At 46.8% G+C, this 22,055-nt stretch overlaps 1 protein-coding gene across 4 annotated transcripts in view; it reads right to left on the reverse strand.

The window, feature by feature from the left end:
- CSMD2 (CUB and Sushi multiple domains 2) overlaps positions 1-22,055 on the reverse strand; it is a 373,566-nt gene that overhangs the window by 45,314 nt on the left and 306,197 nt on the right. For all 4 annotated transcript variants that reach the window (XM_068917408.1, XM_068917409.1, XM_068917410.1 and 1 more), the window contains 10 exons: positions 20,581-20,697; positions 19,440-19,649; positions 17,324-17,512; positions 13,300-13,477; positions 11,523-11,668; positions 6,909-6,989; positions 5,597-5,710; positions 3,272-3,460; positions 2,366-2,512; positions 1,055-1,243 (listed from right to left, as the gene is read on the reverse strand). In XM_068917408.1, the coding sequence (XP_068773509.1) occupies positions 1,055-1,243; positions 2,366-2,512; positions 3,272-3,460; positions 5,597-5,710; positions 6,909-6,989; positions 11,523-11,668; positions 13,300-13,477; positions 17,324-17,512; positions 19,440-19,649; positions 20,581-20,697 (1,560 nt within the window). The remainder of the gene's footprint in view (positions 1-1,054; positions 1,244-2,365; positions 2,513-3,271; positions 3,461-5,596; positions 5,711-6,908; positions 6,990-11,522; positions 11,669-13,299; positions 13,478-17,323; positions 17,513-19,439; positions 19,650-20,580; positions 20,698-22,055) is intronic.

Below are 22,055 nucleotides of genomic sequence, written 5' to 3' on the forward strand. Positions count from 1 at the left end.
AAAAAACCTTCAGAAGTAGAACTGCTTATTCTCCTGTGTATTCTCGAAAGGGCCCAAGTGATTCAGGAGCACAAAAGGGATTTTTCGGTAACTCTCACACTAAATAACCCCGCTTTTCCTTAAAGCGGGACAGGGCAGCAATGCAGAGAGCGGGGTAAGATTTTGCCTACGCTGCCTCTGTTCTCTGGCTAGTTTCCAGGGAAGTCGATGCAATATTAATCCCCAGTGCTCAGTTCCCTCGGAACATGGATGAATGTTCAAAGACACTGAAAGTCTTCATCAGAATAAAGACGGGCATTTTATCAACACAAAGAAACAGCTGATTGTTGAATTGAAAAAAAAAAAAAAAAAAGGTGCAATCAGAAAGTGAATATAGTGAGTGAGATAAAACAGCCTGAAAGCAAACCCCCTTGGGGCAGGCTGCCCTGTCCTCCCCTCTACTCCCACGCCTGGAAGGAGCCATGTGCTAAGTATGGTATGTCATAACGATTACAGTTAATTAGGAGGAGATGTGGAAAGAACAACTACATGCCTAAATCTTATGCGAAGCCAACAGAAACTGGGCACCATCTGAATCCTGAGAAATCTTTCATCGCCCACTAACACACAGACCTAAGAGGGGACTTCCAGAAATGCTAGAGGAAACCCCATCCCACCAAAAGTCAGGATGACCCCCACGTTCCTGACATCTTCCCCAGATTCCTCCAAACAACAGCTTCTCTTGTGCTTAATCGAGGCTTGGTTGTGCCTGCGTTCAGATAGGGAAGCCCTATGCACAGACCGGCTTTCTCTCCCCTACCCAGACAGTGACCCTTTGCTCCCTTCACTTCTTCCTCACTTGCTCCCAAGGACTTGTATTAAGGGGACAACCTCACACTGCCTACCTGCAGCTGGTAGTCTTTTCTCAGCAGAGAACTGTGGCAATTAGAACAGGTTTTCATTTTTGCACCATTTTTACTTAGTCCTCCCTAGCTCAATACCTCACCTGACTCAGGCGTGAGAAGGAGCTTAGAGGGTGCAGACCCTTGTATGGACGCATTTGCCTCCTTCTCACCTTGGCACAGTGGGATTGCTTCGTCCCAGTGGAAGTAGCCTTGAGGGTGCTGAGAGCAGGTGGCCACGCTGTGGCCAACGAGACGGTATCCTGTGTCACAGCCAAACCGGACAGTGCTCCCTGGGTGCAGACCAGTCTGGCCGAGAATCAGTCCGTGCGCTGGGGGTTGTGGGAGGCTGCAGTAAGGAGCTGGAGAGAAGGGCAGAGGCAAAATAAGTAAGTAACTGCACATATCCAAGGCAGTAGATGGGTCATATCAAGACAAATTTCCTTCCTGTTGTCAGGAACTACATGGCGCTTTCCATAACCTAAGCTTGTACAGGAAACACAGAACCAGCGATGGATAAATACAAAGTCAACAGGTGAAAGAGTGCAGGGCTAATATCCAAGTTTCACTCAGCTTAGTAATTTCTGATAATTAAATATTACTTAATTCATTTACTGAGTAATGTCATTATTTATTTATGACATGCAAGCAAGTTCTCTACCCAGTTTTATAACGTCCCTTAATTAAGATTCGCCAAGTTCCAAAAAATGGTAAGGAATTTTAAGGAATTCTTAGCAAACATTCAGTATCCAGTAATGAGTTTTTGCTCAATAAACAACTAAGACTTTGCTGTAAAGGAGAGAGTCACGCTGCTCTGAGAGCGCGGCAGAATGCCTGACCAGGAGCAGGATGTGTTTTAGGCAGTTCCCTGCAAGTGCTGTAACACAACAAGCCACGTGTAAGTTGTGCCTCACGCAGCAAGCAGCTCCTATCTCAAGTTCTTGTGTTTCACGACGTTAATCACTGAACATCTCTAACGGGTCTCATCACTGCAAGGACACAATCATTTAGTAACATGGCAATCTTCACTGTGAATTACAATCAGCAGAGCACTTTCTGAAGGCCTGAAGCTGGAATAAACGGGCTAAATCAATACTTCACTCCTAAGCCAACAGCCGGCAAAAAACTATGCTGCTCAGACAATCCAAGAGTAGGACTCCCTTAGCTGTGCAGGCATCACAGCCTGCACAGTGATGGGTATCATTCACGCAGAGCCAGTCTGTCTATGGCTGCGTAAAGCTATTCTGGTTCTGGTTCCTGAGACCGGTCAAGGAAACCCAGCCAAAGCTTTAAGTTTTCTGCTGGAAATAAACCTACTTCCTGAAGCCTCGGCAGTTCTTGCGGAGATCTCAGAAGGAGGCCAGCTTGGCACCTTCTCCTGACACAGATGGCCTATGCCCCTCTGTAGCAATTTCACAGCAATTCTTAGCTGAAGAGATGGCCATGTTCTTGGCGGAGGCATCTGGTCTCTGCCGCGTACTTACCAAAGTAGCGGATTTTGAAGCCTTTTCTATTGTAGACATGATCAGAAGACCAACGGAGATAGACTTTGTTCCCACTGCTGGTAACAGTTAACGGAGCAGAGTAGTTCCCACTCAGTGACAAGAGCAATGGACTCTGGCCAGAGGGACCTTTAAGAAAGGATGGAACGAGTGAAAGTCAGGGCTGACACAGAACAACAGTCACTCTTGGGCTTTGTGTGCCAAGATGTGTTCCTGCAGAAGGAACAGACACATTTTCAAACTGCAGCGCAGGAGCTTCCGCTCCACTCTAAGCCTAAGAATGACAGCTCATGCTCAGGTTTCATTCTGTGAACAGGAGTCCTCATGCGTACACCTGGCTCCCAGGAAACCAATTGCAAATAAAGCTCTATTAATTGCAGTCAGACCAGAATTTTGCTCCAGGCAGCATGCCTTCAGCTCAGGTCACAAGGTGCAACCTCAGGAGCATCCGCAGAGCACCTGCATTCTGCATTTGGTTGCAGAGCTACATCACTGTGAACGCTCACAGGTTACCTCTCAGTTCCTGAGAGCTCATGGGCCTAGGAAACCTGGTTTGCACGGGCTTCAAGGATTAAATTCTCACTTTACCAACTCGTCCCTTCCCCGAAACATCTACCACAAGTCTTCCACCAGCTTGCTAACTCCTTCCTCAGGGAAAAACACTTCAGAGTCATCCAAAAATCAAATCACTGATGCTTTCTTATTCAGAAAATCAATGAGTCTCAGGAGGAGCTTGCTTTCAGTCCAGCAGAAGGTTACAGGTCTATTGCGCTATTGAAAAGCTTTCCCCACGGTGCTCTGGGAACACCGAGATTAACAACTAACAGCACTGCTATTTCTTTCCTTTCCCCTCAGTTGTTAAATGAGGCAACCTGGTGACTTTCTTACCATCAAAGATTTCAAACTCATCATATTGCTTCTCGCTCAGGAAGTACTCGATGGTGAGGGAGATGTTATACCCAGGCTCTACTTTCACTACCCAGGAACAGGTCTGAAAGTGGGGGTAACTTCCCAGGAAGCTCTGGCTGAGGATCACACCGGTGGAGTCTGTCATCACCTCATTCATTGGGCAGTGCACTACAGGGAAAGTGAAGGAAAAACAACAGAAAATCAATCTTCCCTTTCTGCAGAGGAAGGAAGAAAGCACAAAACACCATGGCCAAGGTCTATCTTGACCGACTAGGTCAAGATAGAGCACAATTCCCGTCTGCTTACTTTCAGTGGACACCTAGATCCTTGGGGTTCCACAGAGAATCCCCCAATCCTGATTTAGGCTCCGAACGAAGCATGCTGCATTTCCACGAATCTGAGCAATTGCCACATCCAAAGGAGGGGAAAAAAGCAACAATATGAACAAGCTGGTTCAACCATCTTTGCATCGTTTCAGTTCTATGCTGATGTGGCTTTCAAAATCAACGGCATTACAACCAAGCAACTGTTCTCTTTTCAAGTTCCAAAACGCTCTCTCAAAGGCCTGGAAACTTTATTCTCTGGGGGTAAAACAAGGCACGGAACTACAGGCTTCTTCCAAGTCACCCATGGAGTTGTTAACTAGGATCTAAAAACTCCAATTCCTTGATCTAATCACTAGATTCCACTCAGCTTCTGGAAATACTCAGCCCAGCTGAAAGCACTAAATAAACAGAAGGCCAGTGGCAACACCCCAGAAGAGGAGGCTAACACAGAAAGCGAACAAAAAAGCATAAACGGAAAGGGATCTTTTTTATCCATAATTATCTCTAAAACCAGTGCAAATGCTGTACTTGTATTAATAGAAAACAGCCAGAACTATCCAGAAAGAACAGCGTATTCTTTCCAAATCCTTAATCCCATCAGTGATTTTTTGACCTCTATAAATTGGTGGCCAGACGTAATTTAAGCAGTCCCTTACCCCCAGGCTAACAACCATCAGTAAATAATTGAATGACCTCCCTTTCTCTCCTTCAGTTCATGCTATTTCAAAAAGAATAAAGCTACAGAAAAATATCCCATTATATGGTAAAAATGTTCAGATAGGAGGGAAAGAAGATGATGAAATAATCACAGCTGGAGCGAGCAAAAGTACCAGTAGGAATCTAGAGGATAAATAAGGTAACATGGCAGCATGGAAACATCTTTGGGATCCCTTCTGAGCAGCAGCAAGGTACACAATGCATCATGCTTGAGGCATTCATTTTTCTCCCATCTAATACATTTTGTGGCACTAATAGAGAAGCTGTTCCTCCCCGGCTTGCCTCTCCGGAGGAATTCACATTGCTGCAGTCTGCTCTTCCTTGCTTTGGCTCTTCATGTATCACTGGCAAACTGTCAGAGAAGCAGCTCTCCTCCCCGCTCCCAGGGTAAGGACGACTGGACGACTGCTCATTGACTTCATGAGCGCAGTCAGGCGTCCAGTACGCCAGAACTCCGCTCAGCAAGTTTTCAGTCAGTCCTAATTCAGGAAATTATAACCTTAAAGTGCTTTCCTGAATTGGGTCCTTAGGGCCTAACTCTGGATTACCTAACACAAGACAAATCCTCCTGGACGGCTTGGAGAGCCCTCAAACTCCCAGGAGCCGCCAGCAGGGCTGTGGGGGACCTTCCCCTGTCATTTACTGGAGAGGTGCTGCAATAAGTCACCCAGCAAATCCCTCTCCTTGTTTTTTGCCTGCTGCTGCTTGAACCTGGCCAAGGGGCACGGTGCCGGAACGGGAAGCGAGGCAGGCGAGGAGAACAGCCGTTCCCCTCACTGAGGTGTCTCGCCGAGGGGGCCAGAAGCAGCTCGGTTTGGCTACTCGCACCTTCCAGCAGTGAAACAGGGGTCGTGCAAGCTGAGCTGGCTGGGAAACCACCCCCCTGCCTCATGCTCTGGCTGGCACAGCAAAAGGCAGGGCTGGGAGCAGTTGCCCCAGATGCAAACCCTGCTTCTCCTCTGTCCCTCATGCCCCATAGCCATCCAGTCCTACGGGAGTGGCTTTTCATTCTGGAGGACCTGCAAGTGCCACCTGAACATAGCGTGGTCAGAGCACCCTCCACCCAAGGCCCCACCTGCTGGTTCTGCATTACTGGGACCCCGGAGGTCTGCAAATTCACCTCAAAGACTCAGTATCTGCAAGGGAAACCCTCCCTCAGCTGCCATCCAGCTTGCTGCCTTCCCCACTACATTTCCACAGCTTTGCAGCAGTCTCTGGATAAGAAAGCTTTGGTCGGCATGCTGAGCCCCTGAAGCATTACCTTCGCAAGTGGGTGGAGGACCTTCAAACTGGAGATGAGTGCCCAGCTTGCAGGTCAGGATTTCATTTCCAGTCAAGGTAAAGCCAGGAAGGCATCTGTACCTCACTACATCACCTACAGGCAGAAGAAGAAAAGAAGGATCTTTTCTAAGCTAAGGAGAAGAATCAATTCATTAATGCTGAAACATGCCCTGGGAAGAGAAGTTAGTACAGGGTGCAAAGACGTCTCAAATCCTATCTCTGCCACTGGGCTCTGGGGCAGCAGGTCCTTCCTTAACTAGTTTTAGAAAGAGACTCAAATCCATGATTTGCTGGAGTCCTGCACAATAGCTGCACAATTCAGCTATTTTATGAGATGAAATCACCAGCAAGTAAAAACAACATTCACCTCATTGCTTCAGGTCTATTTATATTCCACTCTGGACTTTTTTGGAGGACTTAACAGATGCGCAGGTCTACACCTCACAGGTCATCCCACCCACACTCGCTGCCTCCTCGGGTACAGCAACACCTTTCAAGTGACAGTGCTGTGCTCTCCTGGGACTGTTGCACCTGGCTCCTTCTCCGCTACAACCCTGGTATCGCGATGGCTTTGTATGTGATATAAATGATACAGACTGTGCAGGGGGAAAAAAAAAAAAAGGGTTGAAATACATGCTAGCTTCTCAGCTGGCGCAAACAACTTCATACCAGTGAAACGGTTCTGATTTATGCTAGCTATTTCAGGAGAAGACTTTTCCTCAAAGAGAGGAGACAGTGTGAAAAGGTACTTTAAAAAAAAAAAAAAAAAAGAAAAAGGCTATTTCACTGGTCGGAGACACACTTACAACGTGGATGCAACAGAACAGCAACAAAAATACAATAAACACAGTCAATATGGGTGAAAGGCTCTCAAAAAAAGTAACAGCCTCTACACTTTCACACAATGCATATCCGAAACACCTGAAATATGGGAAGGCCCAAAACCATTATTGTGGCAAAGATCTCTTGACTATTTCTGAACAAGCTCTGGGCTTTCACAGAAGACAAACCACTTTGCCTGCACTAACAAGGAGAAGCTGTCTAGGGACAGTCAGACCAGTATAATCTGCACTTTCCAGGTACGCACTTTGATTCAGTGGGTAAGTCAGATATTAAGCAGGGTCAGACATGCCTTCCCATGCCATAAAGAATTAAATGTGTCTTCTTCAAGTCTCCTGAATCAGTAGCTACGGGGCACCAGCCTCTGGAGAACATTCACGTGTCCTCCTGTGGTCCTTGCCAGGGTGGGGAAAGTGGATGGGGGGAGGATGAAGAGGACTGTGAAAAGCTACCTATGTTAAATTCTTCGTTCTCCGTGATGATTTCGGCATTGGGAACAACGGTTGGGGGTTGACATCTGAAGAGCTGATAGGCTGCGAGAGAACAAAGGAAAGAAGAGCAAATGTTACAGGGGGGATGAACGTGGCCATAGCCCTCTCCACCTTAAGCACAGCAGGCATCAGAGCAGATCCTCCCCCTCCGAGAGAGGGAAAGGCACGGGTAAAATCACAACCAGCTCTTTTCCCCCAGCCCCAAGCCCCACAGAGCCAGTTCCAGCCATTCATCCACAAATGCGTCTTTCTCCAGTTTCTTACTCCCAATAGGAAACAAAGATTTTTCATCAACGCACAGAGATTTAGGTGCCCACACAGCGTTACTCTGTTGCATGAATGCTGAGCCACGACTGACGTATGCTGACATGAGGCAACATGACCTGCATCTTCTGGGATGCTAAGAGAAAACATCTTGGTGACTTCAATGGAATTAGGTCAACCATAGAAGAGGAAAAAATCTCAGATCGCTCTAGAGCCAAGTAAATCACAATAATTATTCAGAGAATTTCATCTTTACTGCCTGCCCTTGAACAAAGATTGCTAAACGCACCAATTTATTTTTAACTCGGAATTATTCATTAATTTCTTCTGCAAATAATTCCAGGAGTGCAAATGGTTTGCATTGCAAATTCCGCATGTAGCTTGCAATTCACAAAGTAACCTATGTAATGTTCATGTCAATGCCTCATGTAAAGAAAAACAGCGCAGACTGAAGTCTTTGTCCAATTTGGCGTTTTTCAGTGGCACCACACAGCTAAATGGGAAGAAGGCATCCAGTTCAGGAGCATAAACAATTCCTTATGACTCACACACCTGACCAAATACATTGCAATCAGCAAATCTTACCATCAGAAATTAAATATAAGCAAATGCTATGTAACAAATGTACTGCTTATAAGCATATGGGTGCAAAAGACTCAAGAACCTTGCTGCTTATGAAAATAAATGCGCAAGGGCTGTGAACATGGGTAAATTGAACAAATGGTACTTGGAACTAAATGAATATTAATGAAAGACATTTTCTGCTATTTGCTCAGCATCTTTGCTCCCCCTGCACCTGACCCCGGACAAGCATAACTTCCACTGAAATTTATATCAGCCCTTTAATTTAAGATACTGGGGCTCTAGCTGCCACTGAATATTAATTCTTACTAGCTCGATGATGTCAAACTCTTTGCATGGTGGCAAACCTAGTAGTCGGGGCAGCAACTGGATGAGGCTTGGGATAATTTCCTCAGATGCCCAAGTATACTTGTAGAGAAGTAGATGCCCCATCCTCCTTCCCAATGTAAAGAAACCCTACCCCCATAACCTGGGGTAGGATAATACTTTCCCAAAAGGCACGTGTGGAAAAACAGGATATTTAGCGTGCCCAGGCAAGGGCTGGAGACAGCGCACCAGATTCCCGGAAGCGTGAGGGATGGCCTTACACAGGCTGTATCCCACGTGCGCAAAGGGCACGACGAAGCCAACCATGGAGCAGCGCAACGAGCTCAACTCGAACAGCGGCATCAAAGGGAAGTGCCGCATCTGGACTTCCCTGCCCGTTCTTTGCAATTCCGCACAAAAGCGCAACGAACGGACACGCTACGAGTAAGGACTTCGTACGCTGAGAGGGGAGCTGCAGCCTTCAGCGGCTGCACCTCCTTGGTTTTTCACTTTTTTTTTTTTTCTCCTTAAGATCACAGTGGAACAAATGGCAGGCAGGGGAAAAAGTGAGAGCATTCCCCACCAGCTGTTTTTCCAATTTTCCAGAAATAAGCAGCTGCTAGAAAAACCCCTCCTGCTCTTAACTGACCGCAGTGCTTCACCTTTGGGTGCAAAGAAGGTGCTGGAGCGGGGGGACGTTGCAGAAGAAAGAGCAAGAGTCGGCGGCTGCCTGGTGGACATCAGTCTCAGGAGAAGGCCAACGTGCAAAGAGTAACACTGTGAATATGTACTGAAAAAAAAAAATTTTTCCATAGAACAAAGTGGCAGACTGGGCTTTAGGCTACAATTTTTAAAACTGCCTTGGAAAGTCCATTTTTCCCAGGTGCTCATTTTGGCCCACGTAAAGAGGTGCACGCTGCCGAAGCTGCCAAGCAGACGCCTTCCAAAAAAGCAGGGCCTTCAGGGAGGTGCCTAAAGGACAAGATAACCTAGTTCCCACCCAGCTCCTGCACCGACCGCGGCCAAAACCGCCACCGCGTCTCGGCTCGGCCCCGGCAGCTCAGCGCGCCGTGGCTCCTGGGGCAGGGAGGGATCTGCGTTCCCCGTTCGCACCGTGCCCGGCCAAGGGGCTCTGCCGCGGCTCAGCGATCCCCGCCGCCATGGCCGAGGGCGACGCGGTCGCCGCGGCCCCGGCACAGGGAGGGATAGAAGCGGGAGGTGGGGGAGAATCTCCCCTCCCGCTACGCGGTGCAGAGCCATCCCAGGTGGGAGCCACTGGTACTTGCAGGCTTTGAAACAAACGTTTGATGGTGGGGAGCGGCAGAAAGGAAACCTTAACAAAAATTAAAATTGAATGCTACTTAAAAAGTGTTTGACAGCATCTATTGAAGTGGAAAGATAACCTGGCATTTACAGCATTTATCTCCTTTCCACAATGGGCCGTATTTCAATATAGTTGCGACTGGGATGGTTTAAGCGTACGGGTGATACAGCACCAGCGCAGCTTCCTCCAGAAGCGCGTCCATTTGTTCTCAGCAGGACAAAACAGAGCCCCGTCCTTGAAACCGTGCCGGGACCCCCTGAGTTACTGCATCATAAAAACCCTTTCCCATCAGCTCACACATCAGATTGCGCTGGCACTACTAACCCATTTAATAATAGGTGCAACATCACCATTTTTCAAGGGGTGCTATTGAACCACTAAGTCCTCTGAATCACTCTTTTGTTTCCCTTCCTCCACCCTAAGGATCTGTTTCTTTGCAGGCATTTAAAAGGGCAACGGTTCTCGCACAAGGGTGCTGATCATCACTGCATGGGAAAAGACAATTTAAGGCTAAAGGAAGATGCCTCCTATGTCCTAGATCTGCCAACATGCAGGCAAAAAAATGAAAATACACCACTACAGATCCAGAGGAAATTCCATTTCCTGCAGTCACGCCCCAAAGAGGAACGCAAAAGGTTCAACCGACGGCGCTGGCTGATCCCGGGGTGACATTTTCCCTTTCTTTTTCTCAGGCTTTCCTGCAGTGGAAGGCACGACAGCGTAGCATGAAAACCTGAGGAAAAGGAAGAGCCTCACCCCAGAACCAGCTAGCTCAATCAGTTAAATGTCTGGGGTTACACTTTATGTTCGAGTTCCATGTACAAAGGGAGCAATAAACCAGTAAATGATGCTTCAGCAGGAGGCTGAGCAGTTTAGCTAGAGTGCCCACCTGGTTAGCAGGTTACAAATGACTCATGCCTCGAATGCCTACAGGTCGTTATTATACCCCGTACAAACCACTAGCAAAAGAAACCTCCCTATAAAGCCTTCCCAAGATTAGAGAACAGCAACATATGCTAATAGGCTCTAACCACAGCAATGATAGCACGTAATTCATATTACAAAAAGGAAGCATTCGCTGAGCTGCAGCAGTGTTTATGTACTGCTCATTTCCGAGCCAAACTGTCTAAACCATAATTTTTTGCATAACCGTTATATATGCACCATTGTCTAGTAATATAAATCTTACAGTGTTTTGCAGCAGTAAACCAATTCCCTCAGAAGCCTAGCAAACATTCTTTAAATTTAGCCTACCTATACTTGCCTTTCGGAACTGAACATAAGCTAAGACATTCTGCACAGATTCTGTGTGCAACTGATGTTAGACTTCGCTGAAGTTGTTGCAAGCAAATTACTGAAGCAAGAGGAGGTCTCCATTCACTTTCCAAAATCCCAGTACTGCCATAGGAACTTGTTAGCTAATCCAGTTTAGAGTTGGGCCCTTGTTTAGTAGTGGAAAGAAATGCTCTTATTTCTATGTAATACCTAACATTTCTCTAGCATGAGCTACACTCACCCTAAAGAATCCCCAAATAATTTAGGGATTTACAAGAATCAGTTTGCTCACTAGAGAAATGAAGTCACCTCTCAGCTGGAACACGGATGTCACTTAAAAGAGGACAGCAAGACCACCCAATCGGTTTAGCACAGCTTTGATGGGACAATACCGTATCCCGCCAAAACTGCAGGAAGGAGAGCTTTAGGTAAACAAAGCAGAGCTATCCATAATGGAATCTGCCATGGAGAGGATGGTATTGACAGGCACCACCTTGAGAGACAGGCGTAGCATCACCATGACTATTAGTTTGCAGGCACTTGCTCTGTGGTTGAACTATCACAACATTACAGACAGATTTCCACATCTGCACACATTGTATGACCACGTGCCAGCACTCCATCACATAAGAGACCTCCAATCTCAAATCTGTGACAGTCAGGCCCTTTGTAAGAGGCTTCAGGTTAAAGCGTGATTTTTTTTTTTTAAACACCATCTCTTCCCCAGAACTAGTCCTCCCCACAACAAGCCACAATCGATCCATGTCCCCTCCACATGCAGTAGGAAGGTATAAAGCGTGCATTGTTCAGTAAGAAATACAGACCATAGAAATAAACGGCAAAAATCCCTCCATTGGCTGCATCACTGTGGAATTTCATCAGGACCTGATTGGAAGAGCTTTGGGCTGATTTCGTAGCAGAGCTGCCAGTGAATACACCAAGCTGTGGGGATGTTTGCTGTGGACCATCCCTAAAATCACAGGTCGGAAACACCAGAAAAGAGCGTTAATACACATCTTCAATCCCAGGCAACAAACAACCCCCTACACTGTACGCACAGAAACTCCTTTCTGTTCTTCCTACTCCTTCCTCATTTTTCCACATCTATATTAGAGTCCCAGCAGCTCTCTAGGTAGCTAATCTGGACCCCCAGCCCCTCTCCCCCACTATTATAATGTGGGGAATCTCTCCTGGCAGTGAAGTGCTGGCCCAACAGACAACTGCAGACACAAACTTCACTTTTATCCTCAGAACATGCAGAATTAGAGCCAGTTTTCTAAAGGAGTTCCACTCCCTGTCTGCATAGTTTTCATTCCCTTCTCCAGACTGGACAGGAAGATCCTAGCCTGTAAGACGCCCGGGGTAAAGTCCTCAGTATATGAAAAATCAGTGCCATTTCATTAACCTTAGCAGAGCTGCACCCATTTTAAATCATCCAAGGCCAGGCCCTATGCTTAACATAATACTAGCGCTGCCTTTGCATTCTGTGATATCAGGTTTGATTGTATGGCTACATATCTCCGATCGCAAGAGAAAAGCTAAAAGAGGACACTGGCAAACGTAAATGATTTACTCATGTTTTTTCCTTCATTTAGCCTCTATCCATAGACAGATATCTATATGTAGAGTGATTTTGCAAACGGGGGAAGAAAAAAAAAAAAAACGAGCCCCAGAAAACGACTGTTGGAGAAATCAGAAGTGAAAAGCAATTCCTATGCAAGTCCGAATAAGATTCATTTCAACTAAATTCAGCTTGAGATAAAGACCCCCTTTACCATTCATAAAGTCTCCTCTGTAAAGCCCCTTATGCTTCCCAAGAGACGTTCCCTTATTCCATTCAGCAGTGTTTCAGAGATAAAGGGACAAGCTGATGAAAGACTCCAGAATGAGGAGCAGGGCTCTGCATCCGAACAATATCCCGCTGCAGCTGGGATGCCGATCTGCGTTCCCCCATTGGCAGCTCATCCCCCAGCCATGGTAACTGGACCAAACTGATGCCGGTGGGACAGTGACTGCTGATCCCAGGCATTGCAGGGGTTTGATGTGTTTCATTTTTAACAGCTGATGATCACAGAAAATAATGGTAAGAAAGACCTAGAAGGTTTAGAGGTTCTGGTATACAACCAAGGGTGGAACTGCTCCCTGTGATCTGCATGACACCAGTGAAGTTAGCAGCAAAGGCACCACAAAAGCTAAGCGTTCAGGTACAGATTCCCTTCTAGACCCAAAGGATGAGATTTCCACCACTTGCTTTAAAAGGCCAGTGAAGGTCATTCCCTTCACTGACCTTTTCTTTGCAGTCCCTGCCCGTATTTTTCAGGAGTGCAACATTAACTACGTTTGAAGACAATCACCTTGTCCGTGTTGATAGGTCCTTGCAGCACGTGGCCCTTTATCTGTAGGTCCTACCAGACACTAGGAGCTGGAAAAATTCCCAATTCCTCTCCCTTTATCTCCCCAGTGAGACCCCTCTCAAACTCAGCACCACCCCTGCACCGCAGCAAAGGGTGCTCTATTGAGCTGTAAGAGTGTTTTGCTGAAATGGAGCCTTGGTAGCCAAAACTCAACTCTGGTCAGTCCTCACATCTTTGCTGTACCTACCAAATAGTGATGAAATCATTGTAGGGCTCTGTTTGCAGCAGAGTGAAGTTGAGATGGATCCCATATCCCACCGGCACTGTAAGGAGCCAAGTGCAGTCCTGGGAATTGGGATACTGGTTGGGGAAGCCAGGAGAGTAAACCGTACCATTCTGGGTGGTGACGTTCCCTCCGCAAGGCACTGCAGGTAATCAGCAAACAGAAAAACAAATCTAATGAAGAAACGTGCTCCAAAAGAGCAAGTCCCATTTGCTCTTCCTTGCCCCTCCACCCTTCAGTTGAGCAAGGCTGAAATCCCTGCCAACCCCTCAGCCCGCTCAGTTCCTCAGCAGGGGCCCAAGTGCTGTCCTCCGAGTTAGAGGCAGAGCTGGCTGCCTAACCACTAAAGGAAGAGTTCAGCTCCAATCCCTTTGCACGGCATTGGGCTGAACTGCTGCCAGAAAACCTGAATGATGTGCAGGGAGCAGAGTAACACGGAGGAATTGTTGCCAGCAAATGCAGTGATTTAAGAGCTGGGCTGGATTAAAAAAAGATAGCAATTCTGCATACAGGTGGATCCAAACCCAAAAGCTTGGTCTAGCTTGCCTTGAACTATTCAGATCTGTCACAACTACATCTAACCTTTTCAACTTAATTCCATTTCAATAAACTTGTTACGTGCTTCAGAGCTGAAAGGAGACTATGAAGGCTTTTTGTATGGATGTTGATAGCCAGGTGCATGAATAAACTCCATCTTATGCCCTAATGAGAGTATTTGGGCTACACCAGCTGTTTGCACCCATGCACAGAAAATACAGCTCCTGACCAGATCACACCAGTGGGCAAATCCATCCACTTGTTCATACAGCATGGCCTGGACCAGACTCACAGAGCAGCTGGCTTTTCACAGAGTGCATCTGAGCAAGGGGGGGAAAGACGATTTATTTGTATGACAGCATCCAATTCATTAATCAAGAAGACAGTTCTATTGCACTAGGTATTTTACAGGTCTACATGAACTTTAAAATTGTCTCTCTTTAATTTGCAACGGCCTAGGCAGCAAAGACAGGGACAGAAAGACAACATCCTACTGAAGGTAATGGAGAAGGGCTGCAGCCGGTCTCCAGGTCCAAGTGTCACAGGTACAAGCATCAGCTTCTGGGCCTCCCCGGCATGGAAGTTCAGTGAGAATGATGATAACATTTGCAGGGTGCCGCAGGCAACCTGCAGCAATATTGAAGGTAGGCGCACATGGGGAAACGTACGTAGTGTCCTCTATCTGCGCTAGCCTGCTTCTAGAAGCTAGGTAGCTGTATTAACCCAGTCCTAGGTCTAGGTTAATACATTCCCCCTCCCAGCACGGCTTATTAATTCAGGCTCAGTACTATGCTAATATAGCAATAAAGCTTCCAGATCCAAGCTTACTGCGCTATCTGCACCCATCCGTGCAGCATCATTCATACCTTCTGCATATTGCGGGTCAGATCCCACTTCTGCGCCTGTGCTTTTTTGCACAGGAGTAGCTCCACAGACTTTTGCTACGCTGGACCTGACTTGACGTGCCAGGCATGAGGTTAGAGCCAGGCCCAACATATTTACTGCCTAGTTCTGCTCTGCTTACTCGCACGGTCTGTCAAGCTGAGAAAAACATGTGTATTTATATAAATCCATACATTCATTTTCCAAGGAACCTGGGGGCCTGGTTCCTTTCTGCCCTGCTAAGCAGCAGGCAGCCTGCTGATCTCTGAGAAAACTCCTTGAAGAGGTGCTGGAAACTTTGGCCTCTATATACTTACTTTAGAATTACAACTTCTCTTTTTATTAGAAGAGGTTTAAGCTTTGCCCTGCAGGGGAAAGGTGAGGCGGTTAGCTTAAGACAGCAAGTCCTCACTGCTTGCAGCTGGGCAAAAATGGACCACCCAGCTTGGCTGCATTTAAGGGAACAGCCAGAAAAGGAAAGTTCTACAATGACTTTAACAGCACTAACAGCTCAACTAACTCACTCAACTAACAACTAACTGCGGATGCGCAGTCAGAGAAGAAAAAGCAAATGCTCCAAAACGTACCTAACCCTTCACACCTCCGTGCTACCAGAAATGCTGCAGAACATGCCAGCTACTTAAAGAAACACAGTGAAGAAGGAAGAACTGGATGCTTGTAGCTGGCAAAGCTGATGTCCGAGGTAAACAAGAGCATAATCCTGCCACCTCCACCACACTAACCCTTACCAGGAGCACTCAGCGTCTAGTGGGCTGAGCACTCAGCAAGCAGGTGGTTTCTCAGCTCGTGCACACCTGTTGCACCACTGGAGTCAGTTAAAGAGCGGCTGATGATCCAGTTCTTTGCATTTTGTGTTCTCTGGAGTTCAAGGAGTTAGGACTTAAAAAAGAGGAACAATATCACACCTCCCTCTCTCTCCCACAGCTCTTTCAAACCAAGTGCTGTAGGGGAGGCTGGGATAAAGGCCTGTGCTCAGAGGAGGTGTAGCAGGAAATCTTCAGTAAGCAGCCTTGAAATTCTTAAGGGTTCATATGAAAGACTCTTCTAAAGTGAACCACACAAAACCTCAATCCACTGGTCCAAAGGACGAAAGGCTGAACCAGGCCCTGTTGGGAGTCTGGAAAAGAGAATCTGGACATTTCAGCTTTGATGTCTAGGAGATAGATCCACTCTCCAGCGCTATGGGGTCATCATAACGCACACAGCCTTCAGAAAGGAGATCCTGTTCAAGGTAACTGAAGAACTATCTAGACCATTTTGAAGATGCCATCTTTGCCACACTGAAGAGAGATGACAGGAACAGAGTCCTCCCACACTATGAGTACCTACAGCTGCAAGGGTCTTTTACCTGGGATCCGGCATGGCAGGGACTATTAAGTGCACTGCAGCCCAGCAGGAGAGGCTGTGCACACAAAGAGCAAAGGTGATCAAAGCTTCTTTTCTCTACCTCATTATTAAGGTACACTGGCTCACCACAAAAGTTTTGATTTTGACAGTTGTTTGAATTGCTAAAAGGCAAAAACCTTACTTTGGACAATAAAACACTGTTCTAATCATGCTCAATGTCAGCATGAAATAGCAGGCTGGTGAAAGGGGGAAAGTAAAAAACGAGAAAGAAAACCAGGAAGAGCAGGCTGACTCTGTGAGCTGTGAACCTGATGAAGCGTTAGCAGTCATTTCACAGGGCCAATAAATCAACACAGTTGATTTTTTTTTTTTTTTTAGCATAAGCATGGAAGAGTGATGCCATAGTTGCCATGCAAGAGAGCAGGGAGAGCTCTCCAGGAAACACATTTGTGAAGAGCTCGCAGACAAGATTTGTGATACAGTTTGTGTGCTCCCCAAAGAAACATGGGGGGGTGAGAAGTGGTGTAGTCTCGATTTGAGTTTTTTGTCTGCCACTGTGTTCCTGAACAAGCTTGGGAAACCCATCTTACTGTTTGTGATTCAGTGTTTCCCCACCTATCTATAAAGAAAGTCAATATTGACCCCTAGCATGGGGAAATTGGATCAGCTAGAGAATTAGTACCTGCAAGGCCCTCTAGGGCCTCAGGGAAGGAGGAGAGCTCTTTGGTCAGCTACTTAAAAATGCTAAATCAATGGAGGCTGAACACTGTTGAAGAAATAAAGCAGACAATTGTTATTGTTCTGGCCTTGTACTGCTTCATTCTTTCAGCACAATTCCCACTGACGTCAGCAGGGGGACTGAGAGCAAGAGATAGTCCTCACTCGTAACAGGAGATTCAAGCACTCCACCTCAAAAAATGAACCTGGGTTCTGAACTGTTCACATTGTTCCCTTTGACTAGACTGAAAAGTGGTGAACACCAACCCCACTGAGTCTAACACGTTTCAACACCTCAGGGGCTGAAGCTTTACTCAAAGGGCTCATCTCCAGCCTGCCTCCAGCAATGCCTTTGTTTCCAGACAAACTTTTAACCCGTTCACAAAATGGTAACTCAAAAGGAGGCCAGAATGGAGAGCTGAATCCTTTCCTCCCCCCCAGAAATGCCAGTCTGGCTGCTCTCTGCGTGACCCAAAAGCCATACCTTCACACCTGGGCAATGGGTGGTCCCAGTTCCTGTTGGTGCCATGCTGACATGTGAGGACAGGGTGACCAATCAGCTGGTATCCAGGAAGACACTCAAAAGAGATGGACTGGCCAACGTTGTAACCGGCTCCTCTTACGACACCATTTGCAAAAGGCTCAGGGTCAGGGCATTCCTGCAGCTCATAGGCTGAAAAAAAGAGTAAGGAGGAACGTTTCATATTTCACGTTTTCTCATAAAAACAGGCACAGTACACTCACCATGCTGTTTGGCTACTTCCCCCTCACATGACGACTTAACTGAAGGAGATAAACTTTAATGAACCAGGCACACATCTTCATCAAGGGAGAGGAAAAATCTGCTGCCCCTTTGTGGCAGCCTCAGTCATGAACACTAGCATCTACCTTGGTCTTTTGGAGTCTCTCGGAAGCCTGTGTTCAGAGTCACTCCAGAGCTCACTTCTAATTGGGAAATCTGTGTTGTTTTTCAACAAAATGTGGACAGTCCTGATGACAAATGCAAATCAATTGGCTAACATGCTCCACCTGGCATTATAAATTATTGGTCAGCCTTGCTACAGCTAATTTGCATAGCAATTTCCATGAGATTACCCAGAGTGCCTCACAGAGCACATTGCTTCCTAAATTGTGCAGTAGTGCATGAATTATATGGTGCACGAACAGGACAGCCAAGGCAAAATTAATGTTTTCAATTAAGTATGAGTAGCGGCTTTTATTGCTATTTCTGGGGAGTCAGCCCTTTGCCAGCCCTCAGCTGTATCACATGGATGGAGATACACGCTCCATCCTTCCCACTCCTCAGATCTCTCTCCTGTGCAGTAGTTGGATTGCTTGGCTCCTAGCTGCCACACAAAGTCTGTCCTACTTGTCTTCGCTATGAAGAACACAATCTCCCCTTGGGATCCCTTGCCCCTTTACACTCCCATGTGCCAGGGACAGGTGGACAGGGAAGACTAAAGGGTTTTGTAAAGACATTAGTCAAGGCAGGGCTGTGGATCATGCGGGGCTGAAAGTTCACGTCCTCTGCCAGCAGCACAAAGACTCACGCAGCCACACTGCTAGCTGGATACTCATCATTCCCCCAGGCTCTGACAAGAAACAGCTGGTTTGCTCCTATATGTGTTTCAGCTTCCCTGTCTTTTAAATCTCAGGCTCCTTCCAATGAAGCTGCCAGCATGCTGCAGTAATAAGCCAGTGTCTCAGCAAAAGCTGGGGAACCAGGAGGTCAAGAGACCTCTCCACCTCTCACAAGTGAGGGACGCAGCACGTTCACATGTTGTGTGCTGCAGGGGGACAAGCAGAGGGAAGCTGCTTAGCCAGGACTGTCAATCCAGCACCTTCAAAGAGCAGCAAATCCAGTAAAAGAAGCACTTACAGGGTCTTGCTAGGCTGGCACCAGAGACTGAGGCAGTTACTGCCCAGAGGACAACATTCATAACTGGGTTGTTCTCTGAGGACTCAAGTTAGACATGAATGCAGGCACTTCCATTCCCCCATCGTCTCAAAAAATGTACTGAAGGCATCTTTCGAACTTAGTAACAATTTATTTCTCTGCTTCCACTTCAGGTTTCTGTGCCAGCCCCACCGTTACATTATTTGGCTATTTTCTAGTAAGTAACCTCCTCCCCTCCGCTAGCCTGCCTCAGCAAAAGGCTAGGGTGCATTAGAGCTTAAAAAAGAAGGAAAGGGCCTGGAAATGCCCACACAGGACCTAGTAGCAACTAAGACTGAAAAGCAGTTGCAAAATTCCAGCGCAAAGCCATGGCTGCTAAGGGCTCCTCTCTTTGCACATGACAGTCGAGAGCGCCAAGATCTAAGTGAATCTGTCTGGAATTAATTCAAAGGCATTTCACTGTCACAAAGCACTCGAGGAACATTTGCTATTTGCCGTAGGCATAAGTCAGGGTGAACAGATCCCAGTTATTAGGATTAAGCATGGCCTTCATGTAACACCTTTCCACTCATTTGGATTAAGTCCTCACGGAATTAATTCAACAGAAGAGCAGACACTGCCTTCTACCCTCCCCGCCTCACCCTTATCATTAGCACCTGGGGACAGGATTGTCCCATTGCTGCTTGTTCAGGGGCCTCCTTACCTTGGTATTCCAGCTTAAAGCCTGGCTTGTTCTGAGAGTGGTCACTGTGGAAGTACACAGTGGTTTCGTGAGACGTCGACAAGAGCGAGCCTGGGATTTCTGTGCCGCTGAACCGCCCAATGATGTTACTAGTGTCGTACGGCCCGTTGCGGATTTCGACAAAGTCATGGTTCGGCTCAGTGGAGAAATTTAGAAACTGGATGTGAGCACCTGGGGAGGAAGAACAAGCAGTCTGCCTCTGAAGCTATACACAGGCCTTAGCACATCAGCACTATTCATGCGATGACCAAAATAGGCCGGTCAACTAATAAGGGTACATTGATCCTGTTGAAGATAGGAGTACCTATAGGTATACAGGTCCAGCTAGTTTCAAACAAGCTCGGGCTACATGGTTTATCATGCTGCTGGAGTTCCTGTGCGCTCCTCTCCCTCTGCCTGACACCAGAGAAATTAGGAAGGAAAGCACGGCGCTACTTGGCCCAACTTCTTGCTAATCTGTGTGTAGCCAGCCCAGCCACCAGGCTACACTGAGCCAGGTGTTTTGTTGCACCAGTAGCACACTGCAGATGCGCAGCTACACCAGCGGGAAGAGAGTTAATTCAAGAAACCCAGGGAGTTCTTCCAGGTGCGTGTACTTTTATCTATCAGCAAACAGCCTCCTGGCAATCAAGCACCCCGACGGGGCCAGCCCGGAGAAGCGCTGCGCTGGAGGCATCCACACTTCTCTCTCATTAAGGGCTGGGAAGATCCTAACTTCAGAAGTGCCAGCGCCTGCACAAGCTCTAGCTGAGACAGGATATTGCCTGACACAATCTCTGGTCACTGTTTACATTTATAAGGGATGAAGCAACTGTCACTCCCAGTGACAAGTGATGTTTTAAGGCTACTACAAATGTGAATAGTCCAAGTTGGGGAGCTACACAAGCACACTAATAGAGGATGTTAAAACTGGTTCGGAGGCATGCCCGTCAATCTGAATCAACCTGTTACATTCCACAGTGACCTGCAGTTACCTTTAATAAAATATTTATGCATCCTGGCAGGCAATGCATTCAGCACAGACCCTTTACTGATTGAACAGGGTTGTAATCTTCCTATCATCTATTTTATGATAGCATCAAAGCAAAATCAGCTGTCTCACCAAAACCCACTGGCAGCAATATCCTCCATGTGCAGTCCAGGTTGCTTGGATAGTTTCCTGGGAACCCTGGGCTCAGGAGTACTCCCTCCATCTCTTCCACTGTTCCTCCGCACTGGGCTGAAAAATCAACAGAGTTTATGGTAAGCATCACTTGCAGTGACAACAAACAAGTTAAAAACTTGAGGAAAAGAAAAGCTTGCAATGGAACTAGCACAAAGTTTGCCAGGCACTGCTCTGGCCCCATGACTAACGCACGTGCCTTTCTCCTGCCCTCTGGAGCTCAAAAGCCTTGATCTAGAGATCCAATTTTGACCACCAGAGCAGGAGCGACAGATCTAAGCTGCTAAGATACAAGAGGAGAGATGGCTGATCTATTCTGTCCATTGACACTGTAGCAATGCAGATAGTGCACGTGGCAATTGTTTGAATTTTTAACTACCACAAAGATTACTGTGAAGGAACAGACTGATCTTTTTATTTTGACTCCAGTAACCTCTACTTCTTTTTCCGGTTAACTGTTCTACCTTGACTGCTCTACTTGTCAACCTCTGGGCAATTACTGATAAACATAGAACAGCGTGTTTGCACACCGACTGAAGTAAATTCCCTACAAAGAAGCGATCCACAGACAACATAGCACAAAAAACGTTTACAAAAGGTATCACACAAAACTTAAACACAGATAGCATCTCCTCAGGCTTATCTGGATGACCTCTACGTTGTTACTGGAGGTAATGCATTGCTACAGAATACAGCTGCTCATACTCCTAACATGTTCTGACAGCGAAGGTACAGATTCCCTCTGTCCGATATCTCATTAGGCATATACTTGCTACTAACGAGGCTCTTCCCCGAAGTTCTCTCTTTCTTCTTCCTCTTAATGGGTCTTTAATATAACTCCTCCTAAATTATTTAGGAGCCAAGCATCTGGATGAAATAGACCAGAATAAAATCAGCGCAATTCGCCAGGAACACGGGATGTTCTCCGAGCAGGGGAGCAAATGAAACTTGGGCTCCTGTGCAGCAGGACGCGAGTCAGCGGTGGTCTGGACAACGTTTAGACACGTTTGTATAAAATTAGCACAAAACCGGTCCCAAGACTGCTAGTAACCCCACAGCTTCCGCAAAAAGACGGTCACTCACAACGATGCAGCTGTGCAGAGGTGTTTATGCTTTTCTGAAGTTCTAAGACTTTTTTTCAGTCCAGACAAAAGATGCGGACACACAGGTGGATGGGTGTTTGTACCCCTGCACTTGTCACAGCTGTCCAAAATCAGATAATCTGAACTAAGTTCCACCAGTATTTACACCGTGACAGTGCCTAGGAGGCTCAGCTCACCAGGCAAAACCCTACTGAACTAGGTACCCAATTGAAAAAGAAAGAAGAAAACCTGAAACTTGGGAGTTGCTCTTCTGGTCATCAACCCCCAGGGCACCTTCAGCACAATACTGAGACTCCCTCTCTGTGCTGGAAT

Source organism: Struthio camelus, chromosome 23 (assembly GCF_040807025.1).
Source record: "Struthio camelus isolate bStrCam1 chromosome 23, bStrCam1.hap1, whole genome shotgun sequence".
Lineage (NCBI taxonomy): Eukaryota > Metazoa > Chordata > Aves > Struthioniformes > Struthionidae > Struthio > Struthio camelus.